Here is a 27,034-nt window from a genome sequence, read left to right as displayed (position 1 = left end):
GCCCGGAATTTGGCTCCAACCCGCCAATTCGCCCAATTAGCAGGAAAGCCCCTAAGAGCAGCAACCCTTACTTCTGGTTCGTCTTGCAAAAGTGCTCTGGACCCGCAAATCCTCAGTTTGCAGCCAGAAGTGCCCGTGATCTCTAATCACCTCGTCCTCGAGACTTTGCGCATAACAGGCTTTTCTGCGCCTTGGTCCCAGAAACGGATTGATCTCCCTGTGAACTTTTGAGATCTGTTGATCTTATTCCAAGTTTTCTAATTGAGGCCTTGTCAATTCATTAATTTCCTTTGATTGACCATTTTTCAGGTGTCGTCGGTGCTTTTTGGCTTCATCATTCTGAAACATTCACCCTGCAAGGATATACGAAGACAAAGCCTAAATCACCACCTCCAATACCAACCTTCAGAGCAAAACCAAAGTATTATCTATCAGAATCTCCTGCTGAATTCTCCTGTTTCTTTTTTTTATACACAATCTGCATACTATATCCGCATGAGTACGGATCAGAACATCATGCCTTCCAACCAGGAAGACGGCTCGACGCAGTATAGCCCGCACCAGCAACAACAACAATTGCCCTACATGAATGTGGGATTGCAATACTCACAGCAACAGCATCCACAACAGCATCATCAATCAGAGCAGCAGCAACAACAGCAGCAACAGCAACAGCAAGTCTACCAGCCAATGTTGCCCATGGCCAGGCCTCCAACGGCCAACAACCAGTTGTACTCAGGATATCTCCCTCCTGGATCTGCTCAGCTCCCGATCCAGTATCAGCAACCGCTCCAGCAGATCTCTCAAGTTCAACAACAACGGCTAGACTACACTTTTCCCGAAAAAATGGACCATCTTCAGCCAGTCCTTCCGGTGAAGCAGGAGTTTCTGTACCCGGTGTCTCACCATCGCCATCATTCCTCTCAAGCCAGTCAGGGCTGGATTTCTGCCGGGGCAAGTGGAGTTGCCGGTTTGCATAATCGAGCCAACTCGTTTTCGGCTCCATCCGCAAACGGATATTCAGCGACTAGTTCGCCAACTGATTCCATGGTCGAAACGCCTGTATCCCGCGCTGGAAGGCAGGTTAACCGCTACAGGAAGCTACAGAAGGACAAGCGAGTCAACAATTTTGAAAAAGTCGAGCGCGAGTTGCGAGAACTCACTTTTGAAGCCGCAGGCGTTGCGTATGAAGAACTTGGAGCAGAGCTTCGAGAAATAGACGCGCGGTTAGCTGGTTCCGATAGGCGCCGAAACGGCGAGGAATCGCTTTCAAAGGATCGCAAGCGTCAGGTTTTTGGCCTTGTTTTTCTGATGAGATCTGTTGAGACGTCCCCGAAGGCAGTTTTGGCTAGATCAACTCTTTATGGGTGCTATGCCTCATTGTGTTCTGGCCACGGTCTCACGCCCTTAAGTGCGGCTTCCTTTGGAAAACTCGTCAAGGTGTGGTTTCCTCAGGTCACTGCGAGAAGACTGGGAAATCGGGCTCGTTCCCGGTACCATTATTCTGGAATTCGGTTCGTCGAAGGTTTTGAGGTGGATGCTCGCTTGGTGGATTCTGCCAACAACTCTCCTTTGGTTTCGCCCTATGGATCTCCATTTTCGACAACTCCTTCTCACGCTTCGCATGCTTCACAGGCTCCGCATACCACTGGTACAGACTCGCCTGGATCCAGCATCTCCATGACCTCTGTATCCTTGGTATCAGACTACTCGGGTCAGTCTGAGCTTGTGGGTGCCGAACTCAGCTTCAAACCTGACATCTTCCGATCTGAGGAATTTGACGATACTGCCCAATTGCTCGAGTTGCCCTCGATTTTTGCATATTTGCCCAAAGTTGGGGACACAGACTCTGCCATTGCCCTGGCAGCTCTCTACAAAGCTCAATGTGTCAACGTTTTCGATGCTCTTCGTTATATGCAGGTAAAGTACCTGTTCAATTGCATCAATACGTTTGTGGTGGGGCTAAACCCATCGGTTTTCAAGGTGTTAACGATGGATGCCTTGGTTCCATGGGTCGTAGAATGCGATCTAGTTCTTTATCGGGCCATCATGAGGATGCTGGCCAAACTCACACTCCAAAGTGTTCCGCTTCCAGTTTTGAAGCAACTCAAGGCCGTTTCTGCCCGGTTCCCTGAGAAAATCGGAGCTTTGAACCTTCCTGGAACGTTGCTCCACGCTAAGGTAAGGGTAGCTGTTAGGTTCACGAGACTTGTTTCGCGTCTCGTAAGAGTGGCTGAGGCCAGAGATACTGCCACAAGGGTATTGATGGGCGCACAAGACCGCGAGCTTATGATGAAGAACTGGCAGAACTCGGTGGATTTCACAGAGCTCGTTCTTAAGGAGCTACCTTGTCAGGGTGAAAACTCTAAGAAGGTCATTGATCTGTTGAATGTGGAAGTTCCGGATCTTTTCCGCGAGGTTGAGCAATCATCCAATGGTTCTACAGTAGATCCCGATGCATTGGCCCAAAAGATTGGGCTCTTCCTGCTGTCCATTCCCAAACGATTCCCTGATGTGGCCCCAAGACTTATTCTCTTGTGCACTAGCACGATCCTAACGGCGGCTTTGCGTGAAATATCGCTAGCTGGTGGTGAGGGGTTTGGAGCATGGTGGGTTTTTCGGTGCTGGATTGACGAATGGCTTGGCTGGTGTGCAGAGCTGGGTGGGTTCCTTGAGATGGTTCCACCCGCGAATTTTGCCCCGCTTGACAAACGCGACAAGTTTCAACCTATCACAGTTCCTAGCAGTCGTTCTGGTAATGCCAGTCCGCTGTATACCATGGATGAGGGCGGAGACGTAGACCTGCTGCAAAAGAAGTACGGTATGTGACCGCATGACACTGATAGAGAGCATTCCAAGTTGGCGGTACCACTGTCCGGTAGGACCTATGTGGGCCGCTCGCTACATAATTGTCTTTTGATTCTATTCGTACAGGCAAAAATTGCGCCTTTTGACTTATATACAGCTGTATGTTCCATACGATACATATCCAGAATACACTTTGCATAAATCAGGGCTGTGCATATATGCGCTATGGTAGTGTGGAGGTTGATCTGACGCCGCACATATATGGCCTTCAACTAAGCGCCTGGGGCAGTGGAGATAGACTGTTTCTAATGGAGGAAGAAAGGGTGTCAATAATGAGCGAAATTACTGATGAGGACTTATTTGGATTTCCAGGCACCTTGTTTTTAAGACAGACCGAACGCGGGTACCACAGGCGGGGTATCGGGGTCAGTAGGCCCTTTCACGCTGGTAAGTATGAAGAGGTGGTGTATGCGTTGGTGTTGAGTATTAACGTTGTTGTCCAAGGCGAAATCATTTGCGAGGTTGTCAGTAAGCTTTCTGTGCTAGATACAGGTGTCCAACTGTGTTCCAATTGCGCGGGAAGCATTTCCCAGAATGAGCGTGTAACGTGTCAACGCTGTAACGCATTGTACTGCTCTAGCGCCTGTCAATGGCAGCACCGCACTCCTCATTCGCTGGAATGTAAGCTCTCAACTTTGGCATTGACACACAAAGATATCAAAACAGTTTTGACTTCCGAGGAAAAGCTTGTTTGCCTGATGGCACTGCTCTACAAGCACGATCTGAAGTTCGCGCAACAACTCGACATGCTTACTTCCCACGAGGACGAGATTGGCAGAGACTCAAATTCAATCTCAGAAGTTGTTGCAAACATGGTCAAAAATCCTGGTTTACTAATCAAGTTTGATAAATCGGTGCTTGAACGTCTAGCGTGTATTATCATGGTGAATGCTACCACGATGCAAGACTCTAGGAAAGGAGCCATTGGGCTTATGTTCGACCCGATGTTCTCTCTGATTAACCATTCATGTGACCCAAACATTGCAATAGTCTTCAGTGGAAGAAGTATGACTCTTTTAGCTCAAAGAGATATTCCTTCAGGCGCAGAACTGTCTGTGACCTATTGCTATCTCGCAATGCCCACTGCACTCAGAAGGTACGGTCTGCAATCAAGATTCTTCTTCAAATGCAATTGTTCTGTGTGCAAGCAAAAAGTTGATCGGTTTTACTCCTGTAACTGCCCGAATTGTCATATCCAAGTTTACGGGTTCGATTTCGAGACTGGTGCATTGATCACCGTTAAGCCCAATTCGCACAGAGTATGCCAGAATTGCGGGACCGAATTTAGCACTTCTGCAAATGTTGTTAAAAATGTTATTGACAGGTGTTTGGCATTTGAAGCTGAGTTAGTTGAAGCGGAAATGAAACGGGCAGAGAATGAAAGAGTTACGGGAACATCATCATCATTATCACCATCAAGGACACCACCATCACCAACTGTCTTTGATGTCCAACTCGAGGTTGTCACTGGAGCACATTCAATTACAACCCACGAGTCGTTTTTGGAATGCCTCAAGCTCCTCAATCTTGCAAACAGTACTGGAATGATCCCACTCTACCATTATCCCCTCAGGGTAATGTACGACCAGCTCGTCGAGTACCACGATAACACGATAGGTTGCAACAAAATTGACTCCTTACGGTTCTATTTGGTTTCATTATTTGGATCTGATTGTGCAGAAGATGTAAGCCCCTTGAAGCTCGGAGTTTCGCGTCTTTTTATCACTTTTGGGTGCGTTATCGATGCTGTATCTGAGTTCGTGGAAGATGACATTAACAACACTTTGGATTGCTACAGAGCCTACTTTACAACCGAATCTCGCAATATTCTAAGGCAGGCGGCTTTGGTTTGTTTTATACAGGCGTATCTGTACCAATCTAGAGGCTTCCAGAGAGGTTTTGCGGCAAAGGAGAGGGCAATGGTGATCAGCCAGATAGAGCATAGGAGGAGAGCTATGTTGGCGATGACCGAGACAAATGCGAGGGATTGGATAAACGAGGGTCTCTGTCACTCCAAGATGATGATCTCTTTGAAAAAGCTGTGTATCCTGGTTGATGCTGGGGTAGATCTGTGTGGAAACCTTGCCCATGCCGATCGTCGTCACCAACCCATCTGCCTTAAATGCGACAGAGACATGCTGAAAGAACTCGTTTTTCACGCATGTTCACCCGGAATGGAGTCTAGAGTCAACTCAGAGTATACAAGACTGTGCAGGTCACACGCACACCTCACAAAAACCAGAAATCTGTTCCCGCCTACTCATCCCCTCAGGGATGAACACGTCTCAGACATCGTTTAGAGCAACACACACTACACCCTTATTATGTCCGTTGTATTGTCTCACCGTCTCACTCGTAGAAAGGTCCCACAGTCTCACGTAATGGTCTGAGCATGCTGTAACCAAGTAGGCCGAATCCGCACTGAAAGCGCAATCCCAAACCCATCTCTGGTGGCCTCGGAGTGTGGTTTCAGCTCCAAAGTTATCGTCAATAGACCATACCCGCGTAGTATGATCGGCAGAACATGTGGCCAGGTGTTTCACATCCGAAGAGAGTAAAACCCGAGTGATGTACTTGGAATGCGAACGAAACTTTGTGATTGGCTGCAGTGACGTCACATCCCTGTTGTTGAACATCTTCCACACATAACAATTGCCCTTGTTATTCCCGGCAACCAACATGCTTCCATCTGAGGCAACACTTACCGAGGCCACAGGAACATCATCTTCGGGAATCAACTGATGCGTACATTGGTTCTCACCAAGGTCCCATATCCGCACGTTTCCGTTCTGATCACACGATATCAGCTCTCCTTGATTCGGATGTATGACGACTTCGTTCACAGGGCAATTGTGCTTGTAATTGCGCTGGACACTTGGCGCCCGCACATCCCATACCTTGACAGTGCCATCCTCACTCGACGACACCATCCACTTGTTATCCGCTTGGAAAGCGATCGACGTCACATTGTTCGTGTGGCCCTCAAAAGAAGTCACAGGGTTAGGATTCGTGGTCTTGATGTCATAAAGTCGCACCCGTAGATGGCCAGCAGCTGCCAGGAACTTTTTGTCCGAGGTTATCTCAAGCCTGTTGACTTGCGAATCGCTATGTTGGATGGTTCGGGAACACACTCCCGTCAACGCTTCCCAGAACCTTATAGTATGGTCATAGCCAGCTGAAGCTAGTATGACAGACATTGGAAGATTTAAAGCAGTGGCCGTAAGAAATTGAACTTGATACAAAGGGTTTGTCTTGTTGAAGGACTTCTGAACTCAAGCGTCTCCTTTATCGCGCGTCACGTGATTATTAGTTTGTGCACTACTTGGAGGAAATGGAGAGAAAGATCGGTATTAGAGGACTTATGGGAGTATTGTCAGAATATTCTACGTATTATTAAATGTCGGTCAATCTTCGGTGAGTCAGACAACTCGTTGGTGTTCTCTGGTCGAACTTGTCTGATCCCCCCCTCATTCCAGGAGGTTCTCTTCTTCTATGCCTTCTCCCATTCCCTCGGCGTCTTGGTCTTCAATTGGAGGGCATGAACTCCCTTCTCGTTCAGCTCCTCTTCTAGCAACTTGTAAACTAGTCTGTGTCTTGCGGGGAGGTTCTTCCCTTCGAACTCATCAGAGACGATGGTAACGTTGAAGTGTGACTCTGTCACGTTAGTGGCTCCACGGATACCAGCATGGTGAGCGTGTTTCCAGGAATCGTTGGCCATGTCAAGAAACACCGGCTTGAGGGCATCTTGAATTTTGGAACGAATGCATAGCTCGATCGGACCCGATTCAGCGGACTTCCCCGCGGCAGCAGACATGGATGAGGTAGATAGGGTTCTGAAAATGGACAGAGACAATGATACTGGCTTCACACGAGCAAGCATCTAGCCACAGAATGAAGAATTTGCGAGAAATTCCCGAAATATACACCAATAATCAGCTTGTGGCTAATGGGAACGGAGAGATCCAGCACCATTCATAATCGCTCCATATGTAGCTGTCAGCTATTTTCTTCATTCCGAGGAAGGACTCACGTGATCAGCCTCGGAATACCCCCTTCGGAAAAATAGCAGTGCCTCTCTGAGGCAATGACACCTCGCCATTTGGCACATACCAACTCCCGCTAAGACCTTCAAGAAGTGCCAGAATAGTTAGTTCTGTTCAGTTTATCTTCTCAGTTTCGTGTGAATATTTTGTCTGGATATTTGTCCAGTATATTTGATTAATCGTTACATTCCAGCGGATATCACGGAACTTGATCCACAGTTGATCAACAACGCATCAAACTAGCGCGAAACCAATTTATAATTCACAAAAGTCTTTATCGAGATGTCAGGTGCAGTGCCTTATGACCCACACCAACCTAGGTCAAATGTTTCCAAAGTGATGGAAGAGATGGACAATGCCATGGGCAACATGCGTGATAACCTGAACAAGGTTACCGAGAGAGGAGAAGCTCTGGATGATGTTGACCAGAGAGCCAACGTGTTGGCCAATAATGCGTCCACCTTTAGGAAAAGTGCGAATACGGTGAGAAAGAGAATGTGGATGAAAAATCTGAAGATGAAGCTGTGTTTGGCTTTGGTGATCATCATTTTGCTAATAGTGATCATTGTACCCATCGCGATTCATTTTAGTTGAGGCTAGCAGGAATTCCGAAGGATTCGCTTTTACTTGGGGGGGAATTGATCTTGAAGCATAATTTGAAAGACAAACCAAACCACTCAATGGATAGTGCAAAATCCACGATGACTATCTCACTCCTCAAATGTTACAGCCCCTTTCTGGACTCCCATTTTTACATCATACGCTATCGCCCAGTTTGACCCTTTTTATGCTTTCGCATTCTCTCAGAGAAGAGAGACCGCGAGTCTTGACAGTTGCTCAGTAGAGTCTAATCAATGTTCTTCAATGTGACAAGTAGATGTTTGTATGTAGGATGGGTGGAAAGGGTCTACTGATTCGGTCTTATCTCAGAAAATAATTAACAGAAAATAGGAAAGGAACTGAAATACATACACGAAAGCGCCATTTATAGCGATGGTCGTAATAGCACTGTCTAGGCAGCAGTGATACCACCATCAACTGACCATGATATCACCTTCTAACACACCATAACACTACCTTCTAAAACCATGGTTTCGCACTCTAGGACTCCTAGTTCGCAACAACCCCTTCCTCGTTTGAGACCAAAGTACTCTCAGCAGACTCAAGCATCTGCTGAGCAATGGCGTTCTTGGAAACGAGCTCGATGATTCTCCTCAAGTGTGGCACATTCAAATAGGATGGAACGTAGGCCTCGACGTTGGCAAAAGGCCTCTTCTCGATCTTCCTGAAAGGATCCTCGAAGTTGCCAGTGTTGTTAACAGGCTCAAGGTACTGGGTGGCATTTCCGCCCTGCTGTTTGACTTTATCGGCAACAGCCTTCAACACAGCTGGGGGCAGCGGAGTCTCGTAATCGGCAATGTAGTAATTGGCGACCACCTTCTGGATCTGACTTGGCTTCAAAGCATAACAGATCTCATAGATTATCTCGATGTCGTCTGGAGTGTTTTTTCTCAGTTGCAACAGTTTGGCCACTTGCAACAAATGGGCCAAGTAGGTAGATCCCTCACGAATATCGTGACCCTTGCACCATTCTTCGAGTCTGGTCACGTTGTAGTTTATCTGTAGACCACGTTTCCAGGACAAGAAACTACGTCTCATGATCAGATCATTGAAACAGAAGGCATCCACAAACTTCAACAGTTCCACTATCACCTCGCTAACAATGCTTGGCTCTATGAAATAGGCCTTCATTGACCAGTAAACGTGGTTGAAAAACGTCAAAATGTCATCCATTTTATACTGGGAACTGCTCGAGAACACCTTTTGCATCAGATTGTCTGGGGCAGTAAAACCGGGTAAAGACTGGGTCAGAACAACAGCTGAGATACATCTCTTCTCCAGCATCTTTTGCATTCTCTTCATCCACATGTTGTAAATATTGTATGACAGCGATTCAAAGTCCTCCTTGATCACAGCAACCAGCTGAAGATACTCCTCGTACTCACCCTCGGTCATGGAGTTGGCGGCATTCTCATCTCCCACAATCATAGACTGAGCGTAGCAAATGAAAGAGTATAACTCATGCGTGTTAGTGAGCCAAAAAGCTCCATGTGAGATAATATCGTCTTCTTTCAGACTTCCCACAACTGTCTGAATGGCAGAAAGAACTTCACCCAAAAATTTCTCACTCTCTCCAGTCAATCCCAATCTCCACATATCACTCAGAATGATGATAATGATGCGTGCAGGGAACAGAACCTCCTTCTTGGTCAGTTCAAGAGCAACAGTCGCAACTGGAGGCTTCATGTTCTTTAGTAAACCGTCGATGATTTCCTTGTGCAGGATCTTGGTGTCTCTGTATGAGTTCCACAGCTCGGTCTCAATTGCCTCAACATTTGGAATCTCTCCATTCGAAGATCCGTTGAAGGAAACTGGTCTCGTGTAGGTATCATGAGTCGAGTTCCACGAAATACTTGGAGATCCACCATTGATGATGCCTCTGGAGGCAGCGCTTGGACCAAGACTGGCAACTCTTCCACTTTGAATTTGCTTTGTGAGCTCTTCAAGTTCCGACTTGAGCTTCTCAACAGTAACATTGAGTTCTCTGTTGGTGACGTCTTTGTCTTGGGCCAATTGCTTCACCCTGTCGAGCTCTTTCTTGTGACCTTCAATCTCCTCCTTCAAACTTGTCTTCTCGTCCAACAACTGGCTAATCTTGCTTTGAGCTTCTTCGTGGTCTTTCTTGGCCCGTTCCAGCTCATCAGTCAAGCCACCCACTTTCTCCAAGTGTGTGGCATGGACAACGTCCAAAGACTTCTGGTGTTCTACCTCTTTTTGCTTGAAGGTCTCCTGGTGTTGCTTTCCTTCTTCCGCTAGCAGTTTCAGACTCTCAATCTCACGAACAAGTGACTTGATGTTATCGTTCTTGCCTGTTAACTGCTGGGTCAAATCAATGATTTTGTTTTCAAGGTTGTACTGAAGTTTCTTCATGTGATCGACCGACTTGGATTCCACCTTCAACTGCTTGAGCTCTGCAATGGCATGCTTTCTGCGGATCAGACTCTGAATCAACACAATAGAATGCATCTTGGTTGCATACGCACGCTTGGCCGAATATGTTCTCCAAACAGTTTGAAGGCACCTAGCAGCACCTTCGTGACGCTGTCTCATCACTCTGAGTCTAGTCTGATGACCACGGACGACAGATTGAACTCTGATAACTGAAACCAATGCGGCGCTGACCTTCTTTCTAGCCAAAAAGCCTCTCGAAATTGTCTGAAGCAGCGTAGCTGCGTGAAGCTGTCTTTCTCTAGTGACACGGGCACGCGTCAGAAAGCCACGCACCAAAGACTGTGTAGCCACAAGAGAGGCCATCGTTGCAGAATACTCACGACGAGCGTTTGAACCTCTAATGTACTTCTGAACAGTAACGGCAGAACGGTGAACCTTTTGGGAACGGAGCTTTTCCAAAAAAGCTAGAATTCCGGCCTTGAAAAAGATCTTAGTGCTACCAAGCTGGTATTTCATTGGATCATCAATAGACACAGCCAAAATCTTCTGACACAAGTTTCTGGCATCAGATTCGCTTGGGAATCCGGTCACAAACTTCTGCCACTCGCTCGAGTGTAAGAGAATCGAATACGCCTTCGCAAATTCAGCATATGGAGACCGTGAGGGATATCCAGCACATGAGATCTTAATCGTTTCAAGAACACCACAGGCCCTCAGTTGCGACAGAACCATGACCGGATCAAACTCCCATGCTTTCTTCTCTTCGTTGGGCTTTATACATCTGATGTAATGAACATTGGTGGAGTTGATTGTGTCCATGAGCTCCACCAAAGAAGCCTTGAAAATAGATCCCAAAGTTGGTTTTCTGTTCACAACTTTTCTCCCTGGGCGAGCAGAAGCATTAGCTGCCTGCTCTGCAGCAACCTTTTCGGCAGCCCTTTCAACCGTTTCCAACACCTGTTTGAGAAGAGGGTCAGAAGTGGCAGCAAGGACATCCAAATGACCTTCTGAAACTGTATCTCTGTTTTTCTCAATGAAACCCTCCACATCATAAGGAACATCCAAGGCATAATGCGCAACGATGAACTTGTTGTTTCCAAATCTAGGTTTCTTGAAGACCTTGTCAGTAGGTGGTTTGGCGAGCGTCTGGAACATCTTGTCAGCCCATGATTGATCATTACCAGCAGGGAGTCTAGACTCCTCATCCAAGAGTGAAAGCACACCAAGCTTGTTCTCAATCAAACTAATACAAGGCTGGTTGTCGGAGAACTCAATGAAGGACCATTCGATCTCTTCCCGTATGTACTCTTCTTGCTCGAGCTTGAAAACGTGTTGGTTAAACTCTTGTTGCAGCTTCTCGTTGGCATAGTTGATACAGAACTGCTCGAAAGAATTCACCTCAAAATGCTCGAATCCGTAAATATCCAATACGCCAATGAAGGATTTGATATTCTCAGCAACGGCTGGGGGACACAAATCGGCATTGACGTATTCCACAAGCCAATCAAAAAGCGAAGAGTATATGTACTTAGCAACAGAGTCTCTGGCAACGATCGCCTGTTGATAGTTCAGATTTGACACGATCTTCTCGGATCTTGTGGTAATTTGCTTCTTTACAATCCACTTACTGAAATTGTTCGGATCCAATCCCAAAAGCTCACAGGCTTTAACCAAACTTGGCTCATCAGCAGACAAAAAGGCATCGTTTCTGGTCTTTTTAATCTCGATGTTTCCCAGATGCAGCAAAGCCGCCAGCATCCTATAGATCTGTAGCTGTGTTTCCTCGTTAACGCCAATAAGTTTCAAAGCGTCCGAAGTCTCCTTGAATTCTTTGGCATCATCAACACCTGCAATTCGTGGAATGCCACCCTGGTTCAAATAGTGGAAATCTTCTGTCTTGGTAAGACCGAATTTCTCCTTGGAGTCTTGGTCCAACCCTTCCATGATCTGGTAGAAAATATGGTAATTTCTCTCAATCTTTGGCTGGAAAACAAGCCTGGAGCGCTCCAGCAGATAAGTTCTTATTCTGGCACCGGTGATGACGGTGTCCTTGTTGAACAAGATCTCAAGGTACTTTCCGAATCTCGAAGAGTTGTCATTTCTAGTGGTTTTCGCATTACCAAAAGCCTCCATGATAGGATTAGTGGCCAAGATCTGCTTTTCAACCTCAGACATTTCATGATCGCCATCAGACTCGACAGAGGCCATGTATCTCATGATGTACTTTGCAGACACCGTCTTTCCAGCACCTGACTCACCAGAAACAACAATAGACTGATTCTTTCCATCGGTCTTCATACATCTGTAAGCATCTTCGGCAATAGCAAACAGATGGGGCTCCTCCTCGCCCCTTCTCTTTCCCGCATACCTCTCAATCCTGTGAGGAGCGTACAATTCATCGTTTCTCTCGAATGGATTGGCCGCAATGAGCACAATACCGGAGTAGGTATAGATTTCAAACTGAGAGTAGCGGACTTTAATGGCATTCAAAACAGAAGGCTCGTTTAGATACGACAATTCAGTCAGATCTTCAACAGCCTCAGTGGGGTTTCTCAGCATAGGCAAATCCGTGTTCGTTTCGTCCAAATTCGCAGTTTCGATGTTAAAAGTTCTTCCGTCTTCCGAGACCAGCTCAATTTGGTGCTTGGAGTTGTTATTGGAGGCTTTGGTGACTTCAACACCTAGCCAGCCTTCTTTATCATCGGGTACCCAACAGCGGCTGAAAACACGTTAGTATTAGTTTCGAGAAAAGCATTGTAAAGCATACCAAATCAACAGCCAAATCACAACATTTGATTGGCCATATGATTTCAGCCTCAATGACCTCAAAAAAGGGCTTTCGTAGGGTTACTCACGTTCCCGGCTCAAAGGTGGTCGCCATATTTGATTATCGCCAGATACAGCGTTGACAGATCTCAACAACAAACCACTAGGCAATGATATCGATGGGTTACCAATTTGAATAGAGTTAGAACAGTGGATATCTCCCTCTGGACCTTTCAAACCACTCAAATCAACCCAAACCTGGACTCTGTGCTTCTATGTAGTCACACGGTTCGCGAAACAAAACAACTCTTTGATTCGTGTCTGGGTCGCGACCGGCACCATTAGTCGCCGATGCCACGTCGTCGGTGCCGTCAACAACAAGATCTTGATGCGGCCATTACTTTGTTAAAACACGACCTGGAAACGTGATTTGTGATAGACTCTTGTCTTCATTATTTATCGGGGACCCGTCAGTGACAAGCAGTTCTCCCTCCGCCAATTCTCGTATACGCATGATCAGAACACCCACAAAGTTCCGGGCTCCGGGTACGGAGCTGACGAGGACGAAATCGGAGGTGGACGAGGGACCTTTGGGAAAAGAACTAAGGACCCCTACGCACGACGCCCCGGTCTCCTCTGCGAATTACTCCTTCTCGAAACACAACGACTTAGAAAGGAAGTTTACCTCTTCTTACAGCTCTTCCAGGTTGGATCCATACAGAAACAATTCTCTGCAAACCTCCGATGTTCAGCTTCCAAAGATCAAAGCGCACAGATCGAATCCTTCGGTCCCATTGTTCACGGAAAGTTCCAACAACGACAAAGACAAACGCAGACTGGTGCGGCAATTTTACAATTCTCCAGCTGTCAATTCAACTCAGACCTCGTTGGTGAATACCAGCGTGAGTAGTGGTGTGAACTCCACTCCTTCTTCCAAGAACAAGGCCGCGTTGAACTTCAGTTTCGTATCGCCAGAGGGCAGAACTTCCCGGACTTCTTCCCATTTCGATCCCTTAACGCCGTCAGCTCAGCCTTCACACTTGTCAGATAATGAGGAGGAAGTTAGTGACCGTGATGAGCAGTTTAGTTTGCGAAAAGAAGTTGCCAGGCTGGAGACTTTGCTGATGGATACTATCAAAAACAAAATCGCTAGGGTTGAAATGGAGAACCATCAGCTGATGGATCAGCTGCAGATCAAGTACACGGAGCTTGATAATCTCAACAGAGAGATCAACGGATTGTATAATGATCTTTCTGAGGACTTGAAAGTGTTGAAGGAGAAGGATTACTCTCAGTTCACCACCAGCAAAGAGGCCACTGAGAAACAGACGTCTGGAGTGCTGGGCGAACTCGACACGAAGTTGTCGGCCTATAAGGAAGTCTTGCGACAGGAAAAGGAGTTTATTGGGAAACTTGGATCCGATATCGGACTGTTAGAGAAAGCCAAGATGAGCCATTATCAGAGTCGAAAGTATAGGCAAAAGTTGATCTTCTTCTGTACATCTGGACTGGTGTTATCAGTTTTGTTTTTCAAGCTAAAGCAGTTTTGAAAAATAGCCCACTAGCAGAAAACTGCAGTTTGCCAACAGGAGGGTAGGATTTCTTTAATTGGTTGGTTTTCCACCTACAATTCCTGTAAGGTCTCATGCAATGGTTAATGAATTATGAAATAAAAAACTGTTTGACAAAATCACGGGTCAACCAGCTGGCTTGTGCAGTACTCCATCTGTTCTTCGGTGAGTGACTTGATGTAGATGCATTTAGACAGAATGTCGTTGACAATCTTGAACTCGTAGAGTTTGGACAATTCGATCAAACGTATCAAGGCCTTGACTATTTTTGCTTGCATCCTGAATTTGTCAAAGTTGATAATCGTGGTGAAGTCTTCTGGGGCAACAATCCCGGTGGTGCTGTTCTTGAAACTAGGTTTCTCCTGGTTGAACGTCAAGTCGGCCAGATACAACCCCACAAACGGAACAACACCTTTGGAGACCACACACTTGTCGATCTCCTGTCTCAGATTATGGAAATTTCTGAATGGGCTGGTGAGATCCTTCAAGCTCTTCAGCAGTAGGAGGTCTCCTGCTTGGACGTCCTTCCAAGTCTCCTTTAGATTGGAGATTTTGGATGATGAAAGAGCAAGTGTGATTTGGATCATGGTCGAGTAGTTCTGTAGCTCCTTGCAATGGTGGCCGATATGGATGAATCTGGAAATGGTCATGACTCTTTCTGCCTTATCCTTGGTTAGAAGAATTTCGGAGACAATCCAGTTGGACATTAAGTTGAACCGGGAGATCACCAGGTTGACACCAGGTGCTGCAACGTTCTCTAGCTCATTGTTGAGAAGATTGAGCCAACTGTTGATTGGCTTGACTTCCTGGTTCCACTTCATCTCCACGAGCTCACTCCAATCGATCTCCTGGAGCGCATCCTTCTCAATTTGCGTAAAGTGCTGTGCAAGCAGCTTGGAGTCATAGCACAGAATGAATGATATGTGCAGACCTCCCTTCATAACTTTTTCAATGGTCAGGTTCTCCCTGGTGAGTTTGTTGAGGTCCTGCTGAGAGAGACGGAATTTCGCATCACCGAGCGTGTGGTCTTCGTCGTTGCTTAGGGAAGGCAAAGCAGGGTTTCTTTGAATGAACAGATCTCTCACTTTCTCCTGAAGCTTCTCTTCGTTAGGGCTAGAAACTGCAGACGTCGAGTCTGCAGTTTCCAAATTCATGGAGTCCATCTCATCGTTCAGTCCGTATATCACCTGTGCAGTTTCTACCTGCTTTCCTTCCAGCTTCAACAGAGCTGCTTCAATCGGATTCACCATAGTAGGCTCATCTGGAATGGCAGCCAGCTCTGCAAGTGCCCTGGAGCTGAACCCAGGATATGGCAGCACGAACGAAGACGAATGTGTTGACGAAAACATGCTGACATCGTCTCCGAAATCCGGCAGATCGATCTCATTGTCGTCAAAATCGTCCTCCAGATCCACGTTACAGAACGGCAGCTCATCCCATGAGTTCACCACCGACGATATGGAATCCTGAGACTGGAAGTTTCTCAGATCCGAGAAGGAAGTCTTCTTGCGCAGCAAAGCGTATCCGTTCTTTCCTTTGTCTTCTTTTCCATGGGCATTCATTGACATATCCGAGTCGTAAGAAACATACGATCTCAACGAAGACTGGCTTTGTTCGGAGATGATTCTAACGGAGAACCTGTTTTCCAGAGGCTCGTGATCAAGCTGGTTGATGAGTTCTGATTCAGGTGTGCCTTCGATTTCCACTAGCGATATTTCGTCTGGCTGTTCCTCGAAAGAAGACATGAAATCTTCCTCGTCTGATTCGGCTTCGGACTCAATTGGCGGGTTGAACGTTCTGAGAGCATTTTCGTCACTCTCAGGCTCACTTTCAAGCTTCAACGATTGAATCTGTGCGATATCCTCACCAGTCTCATCCTCGGTCGGTATGATGTCACCAGCAGCAGCAAACTCTCCACGCGATTCATTTGAAAGGTCGAGCGAATTTGACCAATTCATAGTCACAGAAGGGGACTTGAAAGTGTCTCCCGACTCATCAGCCTCGTCAGCTTCCTCAGCTTCATTCTGCGATAGCCTGTTGTTGAACCCGTCCAACAACTGTGAAGACGTAACAGATTGATTGTCCTCGTAGCTAGTGCTAGTCTCGTGAACTGTCTCCTGCAACTCCACCGGCTTCTGATTGGGCATGAAAAGTGAGAAGGCGCTGCTTCTGCTGGTCTTCCGTCCGTTCATGAGATGTTCAGACAGTCTGTTTCTCATGTTGGAATCCTTCAGTAAACTCTCAAACTCATCAATGACCTGTGCAGATAACAGATCGATTCTGTCATTTCCTAACTGTATTATATCTGCGGGTTTTTGTCTTTTCGGTGTGACTGGAAGGGCAGAAGCCAACGGCTGCGGATTAACAGGCGTTGAAGTCTGTCTCTTGCTCTTGCTCTTAAACCTGAATAAAGTTCTCTTCTTCACATTAATATCCACACTCCTGATTTGCTGAAGAGGCTCGTAGTTAATCTTTTTGAGCGGGGTTCCGGGGGCATACGTCTTAACTTGAGAGTCCTCAAACACCTGGACCTCCCCACGGGTAGTGGTGGTCTGTCCATCCCATTTTCCAGATAGTCTGTTAAATCCTTTCACGTGCAAAGAATTATCGTTAAGCCGTCTGCGGCTCTTGTTCAACGTGAGAAGCGAGTCTTTTGGGTGAAGCATTGGCTGCAATTGATGCTTCTTAAAAGTGCGAGAAACGGGTGGAAGTCTTTGCTTTGGTTTTACGCTCTGATAAGAACCAGTTCTTTGTTGGGCATGCTCCCTCAAAAGAAGGTTCGTAGCACTAGAACTCTGTTGATCATACAACGAGAGTAACCCTGATCTGCGTCTCGCTGGATTGGTCATCTGTTTGAGCCCAATCACAGACAGTCTCACCATATCGTCGTGAACACTAAGCTTTAAGCGTCCAAAATCAACCGTATCAAATTTCTCCAGCTCTGTAGTCAACCAGAAGATGTTGCAAAGACGAATGTAGGCTTTCTTGAGGTCGATAAGACACCGACTGGCAATCGACTGTGGGTCTTTCAACAGCACTTCATCCTCACTTAACCGATTCATGAAGTTCACAAACTCTCTCCGAAGCATCACATTTTCCACAAAATCGTCCTGAAAGTAGTTCAGCAACCAATGGCGAATCGTTACGAAGGTCCGCACGGTAACCAGTTGCCTGACAGTAGCCGTATCTGCCTGATCGTCCTTTCTAAGAGACCATTCAAACCGCGAAAGCAGTAATTCGAGCAAAAAATGCTCACCAATAAACTCCCTGTATGTCATAAAGAAATCAAGCAAAAATTCGTAGTCAATTGTGTCCGGAGAGGTGAGCTGACACACCATGGCAGGAGCCGTTCCCGAAACCAGCTGCCCGGTAACATCGCTTAGTTGCAACTGGTCTCCGTTTTTTGGAAACGGAAAAAAAGCAGGCTGGTCAAACATGCTGGCCATCTCCGCAATTCTGGAAGAGCTGTTGGTACCAGGCATGTTTTTTAGGTGGTGTTTGGGTGGTCTGTAGCGAGATCGGGACTGGCATGCGATTGTTTACTTTTCACTGATAAACAAAAACAGTCGTGTGTGCCCAATATGTATATTGTGTTCTGCACGCCCAGTCTCAATGCGACCGATCACAACTGATTACAGGTGACACCTACTGATTATCGCATTTATTTCACTTGTACTCCCACGCTTCTTGCAGCAAATGTCAAGTCAATCGGGAATCACAGGTAAGTTCAATTGATTTTTTTGCTGCTTGCGATATTGTCTAACAATCCCAGCTTCGCCCGAGCTCATTGCGGCCTTCAAGGACTACATAGACACTTCATCCCGTGCATTAATCGTGAAGATCGTGGATGAGAAACTGCTGCCACACGAGATCATTGCCGGGTCACAATCACTTGGGACTGATCTTGATCTGGTCCGGTCCAAGCTGAGTGACTCGGAGGCGTGTTATTTGGTGGTGAAAAATGAAGGCACTAACAAACACACCTTCGTATCATTCGTACCAGACTATGCCCATGTTAAGTCCAAGATGCTCTATGCATCCACCAAAAATGCGATCATCAGAGAACTTGGATTGGAGTTTTTTGAGCCAGTCGTTTTCGTGAACGAGTTGGAGGAGATTTCGAGTGCAGGCTGGAAAGAGATTTCGGACCACGAATCTTCCTCCGGGCCGTTAACGGCTTCGGAAGAGAGTCTTGCCAAAGTCAAAGAGCAAGAGACGATTTCGTTACTCTCAGCTGACAACAGAAGGCGCGAATTGGCACAGCATGGTTCTGAGGGAACCCTGAATTTGAAGATTGCAAGCGAGCTGCTTTCCAAGGCCTCCAGTCTCCAAAAAGGCGATTACGTCAATGCTGAAATCCTTCCGGATGAGTCGGTTGCGCTGCGTTCCCATGGAAACGTCACCAGTGTGTCGGGACTGGCTAACCAGATTCCCAGTTCGAGCCCCAACTACAGTGTGTACAAGTACGGTGATTCCAAAGTTGCGTTTATCTTGACATGCCCGTCTGGATCAAAGGTGCGGGACAGAATGTTGTATGCGGCATCGAAGTCTGCATTCATGAAGCAGTTGCCTGTTGAGTTTGAGAGGACAATTGAGGCCGGAGACGCTTCCGAGATTGATGTTGGTGAGTTTGAGGAGAAACTTGTCGAAGAGACAGTCTCTAACGGGCTGAGGTTCTCGAAACCAAGAGGTCCAAAGAGGCGTTGAAAAGGGATAATCAAGTGTCAGGCTGAGAAAAGGCTAAGAGCACAAGAGAGATGATCACCACTGACTGGTTAAGCTATCAGGCATGTTCTACTGTTCTACCTTTTTAGCTCTTGGAGCTGTTCTCCGAAGTAAAGTAATTGGCCTTTGCATTCCGCAAAAATAGAAAGTCGTAAGATGAAGGTGAAAGAAAATCCAAGAAAAAAACGTCCAATGATAAAAAAGCATTAAAGTGAGGCCTGTCCTCACTGATCCACAAACTTTTGCTCCTCTCCCAGCAATTGCGGGTCCAATTCCACCTCGAAAAGCGCATCCAGTCCGGCATCCTCGTCGCCGTCCAATAGGTTACGGTTCTTGAGCAAGTTTCCGAGAAACTGTTCTGGGGTCATGTCCTTAGACCCGGAATCGAATGAAAAGCCCTCCGGATACGAGGGCACAGAAACGCTCCTTGCGATGGGCTTTTTCTGCTGGTGTTGCTGGTTCTGTGATGGTCGATGGAGGGAATGGTTCTGGGGCTGGGCCTGCACCGTTGTGTGTGCTCTGCTCAATCCCTTCTCCGACCGTTTCTTCTTTGGTTTGGCTAATTCTGCCACATCCGCCATCACTATCTGGAACCGGTTCATTCCGCTCTGCATGTCTGTGAGCCCGCGCTTCTTTGTTTCGGGCGCGGACTTCTTCTTGGTGTCTGAAAAGATTCCCATAGTAGGAGCTGTGGAAGTCACGGAGACTTGAGGACTTTCCAACCTTTGTTTGTTGAACGAGGAGCTATTCTTGGCTGGCGTAGGACTCTGTAGAATCTCGTTCTTGATGGCCTTCCGCTGAACCGTGTTTGCGTGCGAGCTCGCTATGATGATCGTTGAAGGCGACGATTGGTGCACTTTGGCTGCGGGTGTGGTGAACGTGTCCTTTTTAGCTGGAGATCGGCTTCTCCGCTGGTTAGTGACTTCGCGAAGAGGAGTCTTCAGTCTCAGTTGTGTATCTTCAATGCGCTTGGAGTATGGTGTTTCGTTCTCCTTCCCAAGTAAACTCTCGTAGAACTTTGTCGGAGACTCATACAGGGCACCACTCATCGGGGCCATCTCGTCTTGCAAGAAATCCGAGACCCGGAACAAACGATCGCCGGGAGTTGTACCCGTACTGAAGGGAAATTCGGCATTGAGAAGTGACTGGAAATGGGCGTCCGCTGATCCCAGAGTGGCATTTGCAGGTGAAGATCCAATTGGATGACCCATCTGGTTTATCTGCTGACCATTGTGATTTGAGAGCATGGCAGCGTCTCTTCTAAGCGTAGGACTAGTCTTGTAGTACAGTTCGTTGTTCTCTAGCACCTGACCAACGGTTGCATTATACGGAGTCCAGGACTCATGGGTTGACTCCGGATGGCGTGGTCGAATCCTAGGCGTCTGGTCCCCAAAGATGAAATTGTCAAACATCCTGGAGGGAGAAGAACTCAGGGGATTCTTCTGTTGGTGCAACGGAGGCATTGCTGTGGAATGGCTCTAGATTGGCTCTCTGTAATGCGCTATATATCGCTCTTTGTCCAAATTAAAACCAACCACGCTTCTAGCTGGAATAACTGGCTTCCGGATGACTTTTAGCTTGACCAAATCTGTCACTCGACTGTGAATTTGTGGAAAGAAACAACTACGCAAACCGTGGATGTGCTGTGTTTACAAAAACCGCGTTCCACATTAAACTTTGGTGGGGCACGAAGTGGCTAGCAAATTTAGGGCGTGCCCCGGCAGGCTTTAGGTAGTAGAACGTTAGAAGTACAAAAGGGTCCAATCCAATCAAATGACAAAGAATATTCAAGAATTTTGACGGTTGAAAGCCTTGTTCTTGTTCCTCTACACTTTCTGTTGTCCCAATATCAAGTCTTTTGCCGCCAGTAACCCACCCTCGTTGCTCGCTCGGCTACTCTGCGGGGGCCTCCGGCGGTTAAGCTGCCAACGATCGATGTGTCACCAATCAAAAAGGTAAACACTCAAACGCATCTTCTGAGACGCATTTTTGGGATGTCTTCATTAATACTTTCCTCGGTCGTTTGACATTTTTTACCTGGAAAAACTTCAGAATGGATTCTAGCGACTACACCGAGTCTGGTGAGCCGTCGCTGTCGGATGTCGCAGCATCAGTTGCAGAGTCTGATGTAGCTGTTGCAGACGCGGAAGGGCTCAGAGAGAGAAACGTGAAATACGTGCGAAACGCCAACTTCAACGCAGAAGTCGACAAAGGCGAAGAATCACCCTTCATAGACAGTAGCCGCAATTCTGTCGGCGAAAGTCTGGTTCCAGAAGCATTACGAGCCGAACATTGGAGTTTTAGGGAGCCAGAGGCTCATGACGAAGCCGGAGAGCAGGCTCGCTGGTTGTTCAGCGAGAACCTCGGAACTGTGGTTGAGTCTCCTGACAAGCTTACGGTTCCAGCTTGGAAGAGGTATGCCGAAGCGGTAAAAAAACGTGACTCTTTCGGTGAAAACACTTTCAAAAGGCATCCCATGGGAAGGAAACCCAATGAGTCTGCCGTTTCACACAACTCTACAGCATCGTCAGTGCCCTCTTCACCACTGAAGGTATTTGACAAGCTTGACACGTACACGACAAACCGGTTTGATCGTTTGCTGGGTGGGCTCAGTGCAAATGAGAAGGTGGTTCAGGAAGACGATGATCGGTGGAAGAACAACGCCAATGACATATTCGACAATCTGAAAAAACTCGGACCTCCGCTCGAAGTGGGTGATGATAGTGGTGAAAATAGTGCAAGCTACACATCGGAGGGTGAACCCAATGCCGAACATCCCGATTACAGCTCCGACTTTGAGGTTGCCGAGAAGGTTCCGGGCTCATTTTCGTCTGATGGAACTACTATGGAAAGCCAGGATGCCCGACCAATGTCTGTGCTTCAAGAAGAAGAAGATGAGGATCTTTCAATTCAGACTGTGGATTCGGTAAGTGAGAGGATCTCCACTCCATTCGTGAGCAAGAAGCAAGATATAGCAAAGGGCCGGGAGAAGAAGCCTGCTGAGATAATACCGAAAACACTCAATTTTATCCCCAAAAAAGAGTTTGAGATAGCACCAAAACACATGAACTTCATCTCAAAGGCCGACTTCGATAACTGGGGCACAAATGCGCCCACTGCCGTCCCAACGCTGGATGCTGATGACGAAAATCTCGCTGCCGTTGATGCGATATCGGATCTGAACAGTGATTCCGATAAAGAGAACACGGGCGTTCTGAGCAGAAATAATTTTGCTGGAAAACCAAAGCGTGAGGTCTCGTTTGTCCTCGATGATACGCACACTTTCAGCCGATCCGAGCTCAGACTCGCTGATGTCACTTCCGTCACGCAGGCAGGCGATATCTCGTACTCGGTCACCCATGGAAAATGGACGCGAATTTTGACGGAAGTGAAACCAAGCGGTGATTGGAATAAGATTACTGAGTGTGATCTCAGTGCGAGAAACCTCACTCTCATGAAGGATCTGTACAAGTTTGCGCCCAATCTGAAACGCATAGATATTTCCAAGAACCAAGTCAAGTTTGTGGAGGGCATCCCCGAGACAACTGTGAGCTTGAACGTTTCGTCCAACCTGGTGGGAGACCTTGCGTCATTCAAGCCTTACGGAAATCTCCGAGAGCTAAACTTGGCAGGAAATCTGCTGGACAGTCTCCATGGCCTCTCGAAGCTGGCAAATTTGGATAAACTAGATGTTTCGGGAAACAGGATCAGGTCACTTGTGGGACTGGAAGAGCTAAGCAACCTGTTCATCCTAAATCTCAGCAATAACAGACTGGAGGGTGAGCTGGATCTCCGCAAGTTTGATCTTCCCCGGTTGAAAATTTTGGACGTTTCTGGGAACAGGCTGACAGAGATCCGCGGAATTGAAAAGCTAGTGGATTTGGTAACTCTCAAGGCGGACAACAACCGGATCAGTGCGGTTAGATGTGACGGGAAAAGCTCATTGAACCATCTTGCTTTGAGTGAGAACAGACTCGCAGAACTTGACCTGTCCAACTTGACGAATCTGGAAATACTGGATGTAGATGGAAACGGGATCAGGCAGGTCTTTGGGGATGCACCTTTGAAGGTTATCAGTGCAAGATCCATACACAACTCCCAGAGCCTGTTTGATTATGCGACGGTGGAGTCTCTGGACCTTTCTGGTACCAAGGTTGATTTCAGCAAATTGCGCTATACGATGCTACATCTACGAGACCTCAATTTGTCTGCCATGGGTCTGGAGCAAATTCCGCAAAATTTCAGTAAGATCTTCCCCAATCTCGAAAGACTAAATCTCAACTTCAATCGGCTGAATGACTTGGCGGCTCTGGGAAAACTAAGGTATCTTCAAAAGGTGGAGCTTGTGAGCAACGACGTTGCCGATTTGGCCCAGATCGTTAACGGGCTGGTCGGTTCACGCAGAAATCTGCGGTGGTTAGATACGAGGCTTAACCCGTTCAACCGCGGATTCTATCCGTTTGTGTTTGACGAAGAAGAGACTGAGACAGAAAGGCAGAAGGAAGACGGTTCTTTCATCCACCTGGAAACGTTGGATGATATTCGTGCCTTTTCACATATCTACACTTCTGCCACTACGGAAGGCCAAGAGAACTGGGTCTCGCGAGATGAAAAGCATGTTTCGCAGTTAGTAGAGCACTCGGCCGAGTTACATGAGAGAAGAGTTTCTGCTCTGTCTATCATAATTGCGTTTTTGAAGAGAATTGAGTACTTGGATGGTCACTCTGTTGATGGGGAGGATCGTTTATTAGCGGGCAATAAGGTGCAGAAATTGATTGGCTAATGGTGGGGAAATGAGCGAGCCTAAATCGAAAAAATTACCAAATGCGAGATATACTGCCATTATTTCAATAGGTGGAGGTTGGGTGAATGAAAATTATGAATAGTCAAAACGATAAGGTCGACTATTGTGTAGGCAAAAAAGCGACAACCCTGTGAACTATTAACAGCAATAAACTCATGTACAATCGAACGCATACAAATTGTATAACAAGCTACAAAATATTTTATTCCGCCGGCAATTACACCGGAACCTGAGTCATCACCCTGTACTCTCTCTGGACTAATCGGTGCGGCTCATTAGCTCTGCACGGAAAGATTTGTCGCTACTGTAGAAACGGAAGCCAACTCCATGAAGGGCCAATAATTCCTCGCCTAATCCTCGTCAGAATTACTTGAACAAAACCAATGTCACCCCTTTCGAATTAGCAAAGATAAAGAAATAAGTTGCAGGTGTCAATAATTCCGATGGAATAGGTTTCCTAATACGGTAATACAAATCCGTTATCAGATCCTGCGAGTACCTTATCTCTGGGTGTCTCCATATTTTGACCTCTTTGGGTATGTCAATTCCACGGGAATTCGGGGGAATTCGTGTGAGAATAGTTTTACGGATTTGCTGTGTTGTGTCCTCAGAGGGTATTTATATAAGTCTTGGTGAACCCGCGGGCAGTTGTAAAGCACAAACTACTATCCACTACAGAGACCTTTATCTCATACTGCATCATGGCATCCGCCGTCTCATCTATCAAGCCTGCAGTCGTCCCAAGTGCTCCACCAGCAGACAACCCTGCCGAGGCTCTGCTTCCAGGTGAACACACTCTCCCCTCCTCTTGGTGGACATCTGACAAGGTGTTTGAACTGGAAAAGAGAGCTATCTTCAACAAGTCGTGGCTGTACACCTCGCATGCTTCGCGCTTCAAGAAGGCAGGTGATTACTACGCCTTTACCTTTACTGGAATCAACTTTTTTTTGATCAAGACCAAAGCCGGTGAAATCAAGGCTTTCCACAACGTTTGCCGTCACCGTGCCTATCCTGTGGTCAGAAAAGAAAAGGGTTCTTCTACCATTCTTGGATGCAAGTACCACGGTTGGTCTTACAATACAGAGGGTACCCTTACCAAAGCCCCTCACTTTGACCAGGTTCAAGGCTTTGAGAAGGAGAAGAACAGTCTTTATGAAATCAGAACCCATATTACCGATCAGGGTCTGATTTTCGTCAATTTCGACCAAAGTGAAGAGGGCCCAACCAACTTCGATAGCTGGTTCGAAGGTCTGCAGGACGAAATGCATGAATACGATTTCTCCGACTACGAGTACTACATGTCGTACGAGCTTGATGGTAAGTTCAACTGGAAGACTCTTATGGATGGTTACCAGGAATGTTACCACTGTCCTACGGCACATCCTGGTCTGAGTACCGCGTTCAAGATGGAGACCTACAAGGTGGTTCCCAAGTCCAGATACTGTCGCCATTACGCGCAAATCGTCAAGGAAGAAATTCCCGAAGTTGAGAGCAACACCGATCCAGATGAAGAATCATCCTGGTTTGGTTTTGGAAAAAAGAAGGCTGCTCCAAAGAAGGAGGTTGAGACCAAGAAGAAGAACCCCGGTGGTGACTTCAACGGTTTGTGGGTGTACCTTTTCCCCACCAACGGTATCAACTGTTACTCTCCAGCTTGGTACTCCATCCGTGTGTTGCCAATTGCCCCTGGCCGCACTATTCTTCAGTACGACATCTATACCAAGAAGGGTCTTGAGGATGACCAGAAAAAAGAGTTTGTCGACTTTTTACAGACCGTTGAGATCGAAGACTACAACCTATGTGAGGCCACCCAGAAGAACCTTAACCAGGGTGTCTACTCCACTGGGTACTTGCACCCAACCAAGGAGCAGGGGGTTGTTTACTATCAGGGAGTTGTGAGGGACATGGTCAAGGATCACTGGGCTCAAGAGAAGCTTGCGGGTGGTCCAATCAACCCAGCCTACGTTGGTGGTAAGGCTCCTTCTGACGAAGCTGCTGAGCTTGAGGTTCTTTGCAAGGAGGTTGAGTGCCAGGGCAGCAACCCAGAGACCACTTCTCCCTTTGATTGGTGATTGTTTATATACTAGGGAAATGAAGCTAAATATCATAAAAAAATCAAATATGAGTTAGGAACGCGCTGTAATCATTCGTCGGTGAAAAGAGAACTTTGCAGTGTGACCTTGAGCCGCATCAAATCAGAACGGCATATTTTTGAGATTGATTATTCCCGTCGTAAGCTATTCTGTTCGGTGTCGAAGAAATATTCAAGCTGTTGCCATTTATTTTATTGTTTCTCACCTTGGTTGCTGTGTCTTGATTATGTGGTTTGGTTTACAATCAATGAGGAAAATACTGGTTATGCAGATATCCGGAAATCTCATATTTTACAGAAAAGTGACCAAACCGGATGACGCAAAGAAATAATTTTAGAAAATTTCACCTCAAAAATTAACACAGATAAAGACTTGAGAAGACTTGAGGAGATTTCTGATATTTAGATCAACAAGGAAAATCAGTATAACAGGAGCGATACTTTTCAAGAGTGTAGATAAGACATTGAGACGAGATGTCAGGCTTGGAAACTGCCGAATAAAGCTGAATGAAGGGGGTTTCGAGGATGCGATCCAGACCAGTATTAGCTGATGCAAATGTGACATTAAAGGATTATCTGAGGGTTATTTTCCTGGTTTGAGGAGATTTCATCAAATTAGCTAAAACTGTACTGAAAAGTTCCTGCAGACAGTTCGGAACCCTCTTGACTTTGCGGGCCGTATTTGTTCACCCAGATCCTACGGAGAGTTCAACTACATCTCCAGTAGTGAATCTCTAATACATATCTACGACACCTCTGGAAGGAATTTGAGTAACCTCAAACAATCTAGACCCTCAAGACCACAGGATGTACGAAAGTTCATGACCGAGAGATTCAACGCTTTGCTCATCAGACGGAGATACACTTTCCACAGTTGATCTCACATCCACCGAACCGCGAATCAACGCAGCTGAGGCAATCAAGCAAAGGGCAAAGGACCTGAGCGACGCCTCAGAATGGATGTTTAAGTTTGAATCCCAAAGGAGGATGGATACTCAAAGAGACCGCCCGCAGAGTTTTCTATGTGGAGGTAGTGTACCATCTAGTAAAACAGTGTACAGTGCAAAAGTCATGTGATAAGGAGGCACTGTTCATGCAAACAATTATAGAAGACTATGGGAGATAGTTATCGAGCAAAGCGATGGAACCCATC

The 27,034-nt window shown here is 46.7% G+C and overlaps 11 protein-coding genes across 11 annotated transcripts; 7 read left to right on the top strand and 4 right to left on the bottom strand.

Annotated features, from left to right (window-relative positions):
* Positions 1 to 495: 495 nt before the first annotated feature.
* On the top strand, positions 496 to 2,829 carry KUCA_T00003838001 (uncharacterized protein; the record flags this gene model as incomplete). The annotated part of the gene is made up of 1 exon (XM_022602293.1): positions 496 to 2,829. One exon carries the CDS (start codon positions 496 to 498, stop codon positions 2,827 to 2,829), a length of 2,334 nt encoding a protein of 777 aa, XP_022459851.1.
* A 140-nt stretch (positions 2,830 to 2,969) lies between these two features.
* On the top strand, positions 2,970 to 5,168 carry KUCA_T00003837001 (uncharacterized protein; the record flags this gene model as incomplete). Its single annotated transcript, XM_022602292.1, has 1 exon — positions 2,970 to 5,168. The coding sequence occupies one exon, from the start codon at positions 2,970 to 2,972 to the stop codon at positions 5,166 to 5,168; it is 2,199 nt and encodes a 732-aa protein (XP_022459850.1).
* Positions 5,169 to 6,358: 1,190 nt separating this feature from the next.
* KUCA_T00003836001 (uncharacterized protein) lies at positions 6,359 to 6,748 on the bottom strand (the record flags this gene model as incomplete). The annotated part of the gene is made up of 1 exon (XM_022602291.1): positions 6,359 to 6,748. The coding sequence occupies one exon, from the start codon at positions 6,746 to 6,748 to the stop codon at positions 6,359 to 6,361; it is 390 nt and encodes a 129-aa protein (XP_022459849.1).
* A 445-nt stretch (positions 6,749 to 7,193) lies between these two features.
* KUCA_T00003835001 (uncharacterized protein) lies at positions 7,194 to 7,505 on the top strand (the record flags this gene model as incomplete). The annotated part of the gene is made up of 1 exon (XM_022602290.1): positions 7,194 to 7,505. One exon carries the CDS (start codon positions 7,194 to 7,196, stop codon positions 7,503 to 7,505), a length of 312 nt encoding a protein of 103 aa, XP_022459848.1.
* A 516-nt stretch (positions 7,506 to 8,021) lies between these two features.
* Positions 8,022 to 12,804, bottom strand: KUCA_T00003834001 (uncharacterized protein; the record flags this gene model as incomplete). The annotated part of the gene is made up of 2 exons (XM_022602289.1): positions 8,022 to 12,642; positions 12,779 to 12,804. 2 exons carry the CDS (start codon positions 12,802 to 12,804, stop codon positions 8,022 to 8,024), a joined length of 4,647 nt encoding a protein of 1,548 aa, XP_022459847.1.
* Positions 12,805 to 13,201: 397 nt separating this feature from the next.
* On the top strand, positions 13,202 to 14,239 carry KUCA_T00003833001 (uncharacterized protein; the record flags this gene model as incomplete). Its single annotated transcript, XM_022602288.1, has 1 exon — positions 13,202 to 14,239. One exon carries the CDS (start codon positions 13,202 to 13,204, stop codon positions 14,237 to 14,239), a length of 1,038 nt encoding a protein of 345 aa, XP_022459846.1.
* Positions 14,240 to 14,379: 140 nt separating this feature from the next.
* On the bottom strand, positions 14,380 to 17,742 carry KUCA_T00003832001 (uncharacterized protein; the record flags this gene model as incomplete). Its single annotated transcript, XM_022602287.1, has 1 exon — positions 14,380 to 17,742. One exon carries the CDS (start codon positions 17,740 to 17,742, stop codon positions 14,380 to 14,382), a length of 3,363 nt encoding a protein of 1,120 aa, XP_022459845.1.
* Positions 17,743 to 17,956: 214 nt separating this feature from the next.
* On the top strand, positions 17,957 to 18,967 carry KUCA_T00003831001 (uncharacterized protein; the record flags this gene model as incomplete). The annotated part of the gene is made up of 2 exons (XM_022602286.1): positions 17,957 to 17,981; positions 18,033 to 18,967. 2 exons carry the CDS (start codon positions 17,957 to 17,959, stop codon positions 18,965 to 18,967), a joined length of 960 nt encoding a protein of 319 aa, XP_022459844.1.
* Positions 18,968 to 19,209: 242 nt separating this feature from the next.
* On the bottom strand, positions 19,210 to 20,448 carry KUCA_T00003830001 (uncharacterized protein; the record flags this gene model as incomplete). The annotated part of the gene is made up of 1 exon (XM_022602284.1): positions 19,210 to 20,448. One exon carries the CDS (start codon positions 20,446 to 20,448, stop codon positions 19,210 to 19,212), a length of 1,239 nt encoding a protein of 412 aa, XP_022459843.1.
* Positions 20,449 to 21,038: 590 nt separating this feature from the next.
* KUCA_T00003829001 (uncharacterized protein) lies at positions 21,039 to 23,768 on the top strand (the record flags this gene model as incomplete). Its single annotated transcript, XM_022602283.1, has 1 exon — positions 21,039 to 23,768. The coding sequence occupies one exon, from the start codon at positions 21,039 to 21,041 to the stop codon at positions 23,766 to 23,768; it is 2,730 nt and encodes a 909-aa protein (XP_022459842.1).
* A 722-nt stretch (positions 23,769 to 24,490) lies between these two features.
* KUCA_T00003828001 (uncharacterized protein) lies at positions 24,491 to 25,861 on the top strand (the record flags this gene model as incomplete). The annotated part of the gene is made up of 1 exon (XM_022602282.1): positions 24,491 to 25,861. The coding sequence occupies one exon, from the start codon at positions 24,491 to 24,493 to the stop codon at positions 25,859 to 25,861; it is 1,371 nt and encodes a 456-aa protein (XP_022459841.1).
* Between the last annotated feature and the right edge of the window lie 1,173 nt (positions 25,862 to 27,034).

The sequence above is a fragment of the Kuraishia capsulata genome, genomic scaffold (genome assembly GCF_000576695.1).
Source record: "Kuraishia capsulata CBS 1993 genomic scaffold, Kuraishia_capsulata_scaffold_4, whole genome shotgun sequence".
NCBI classification, from domain to species: Eukaryota; Fungi; Ascomycota; class Pichiomycetes; order Pichiales; family Pichiaceae; genus Kuraishia; species Kuraishia capsulata.
Note: the sequence above shows the minus strand (reverse complement) of the source record. Positions and strands in the feature narration are given on the sequence as shown.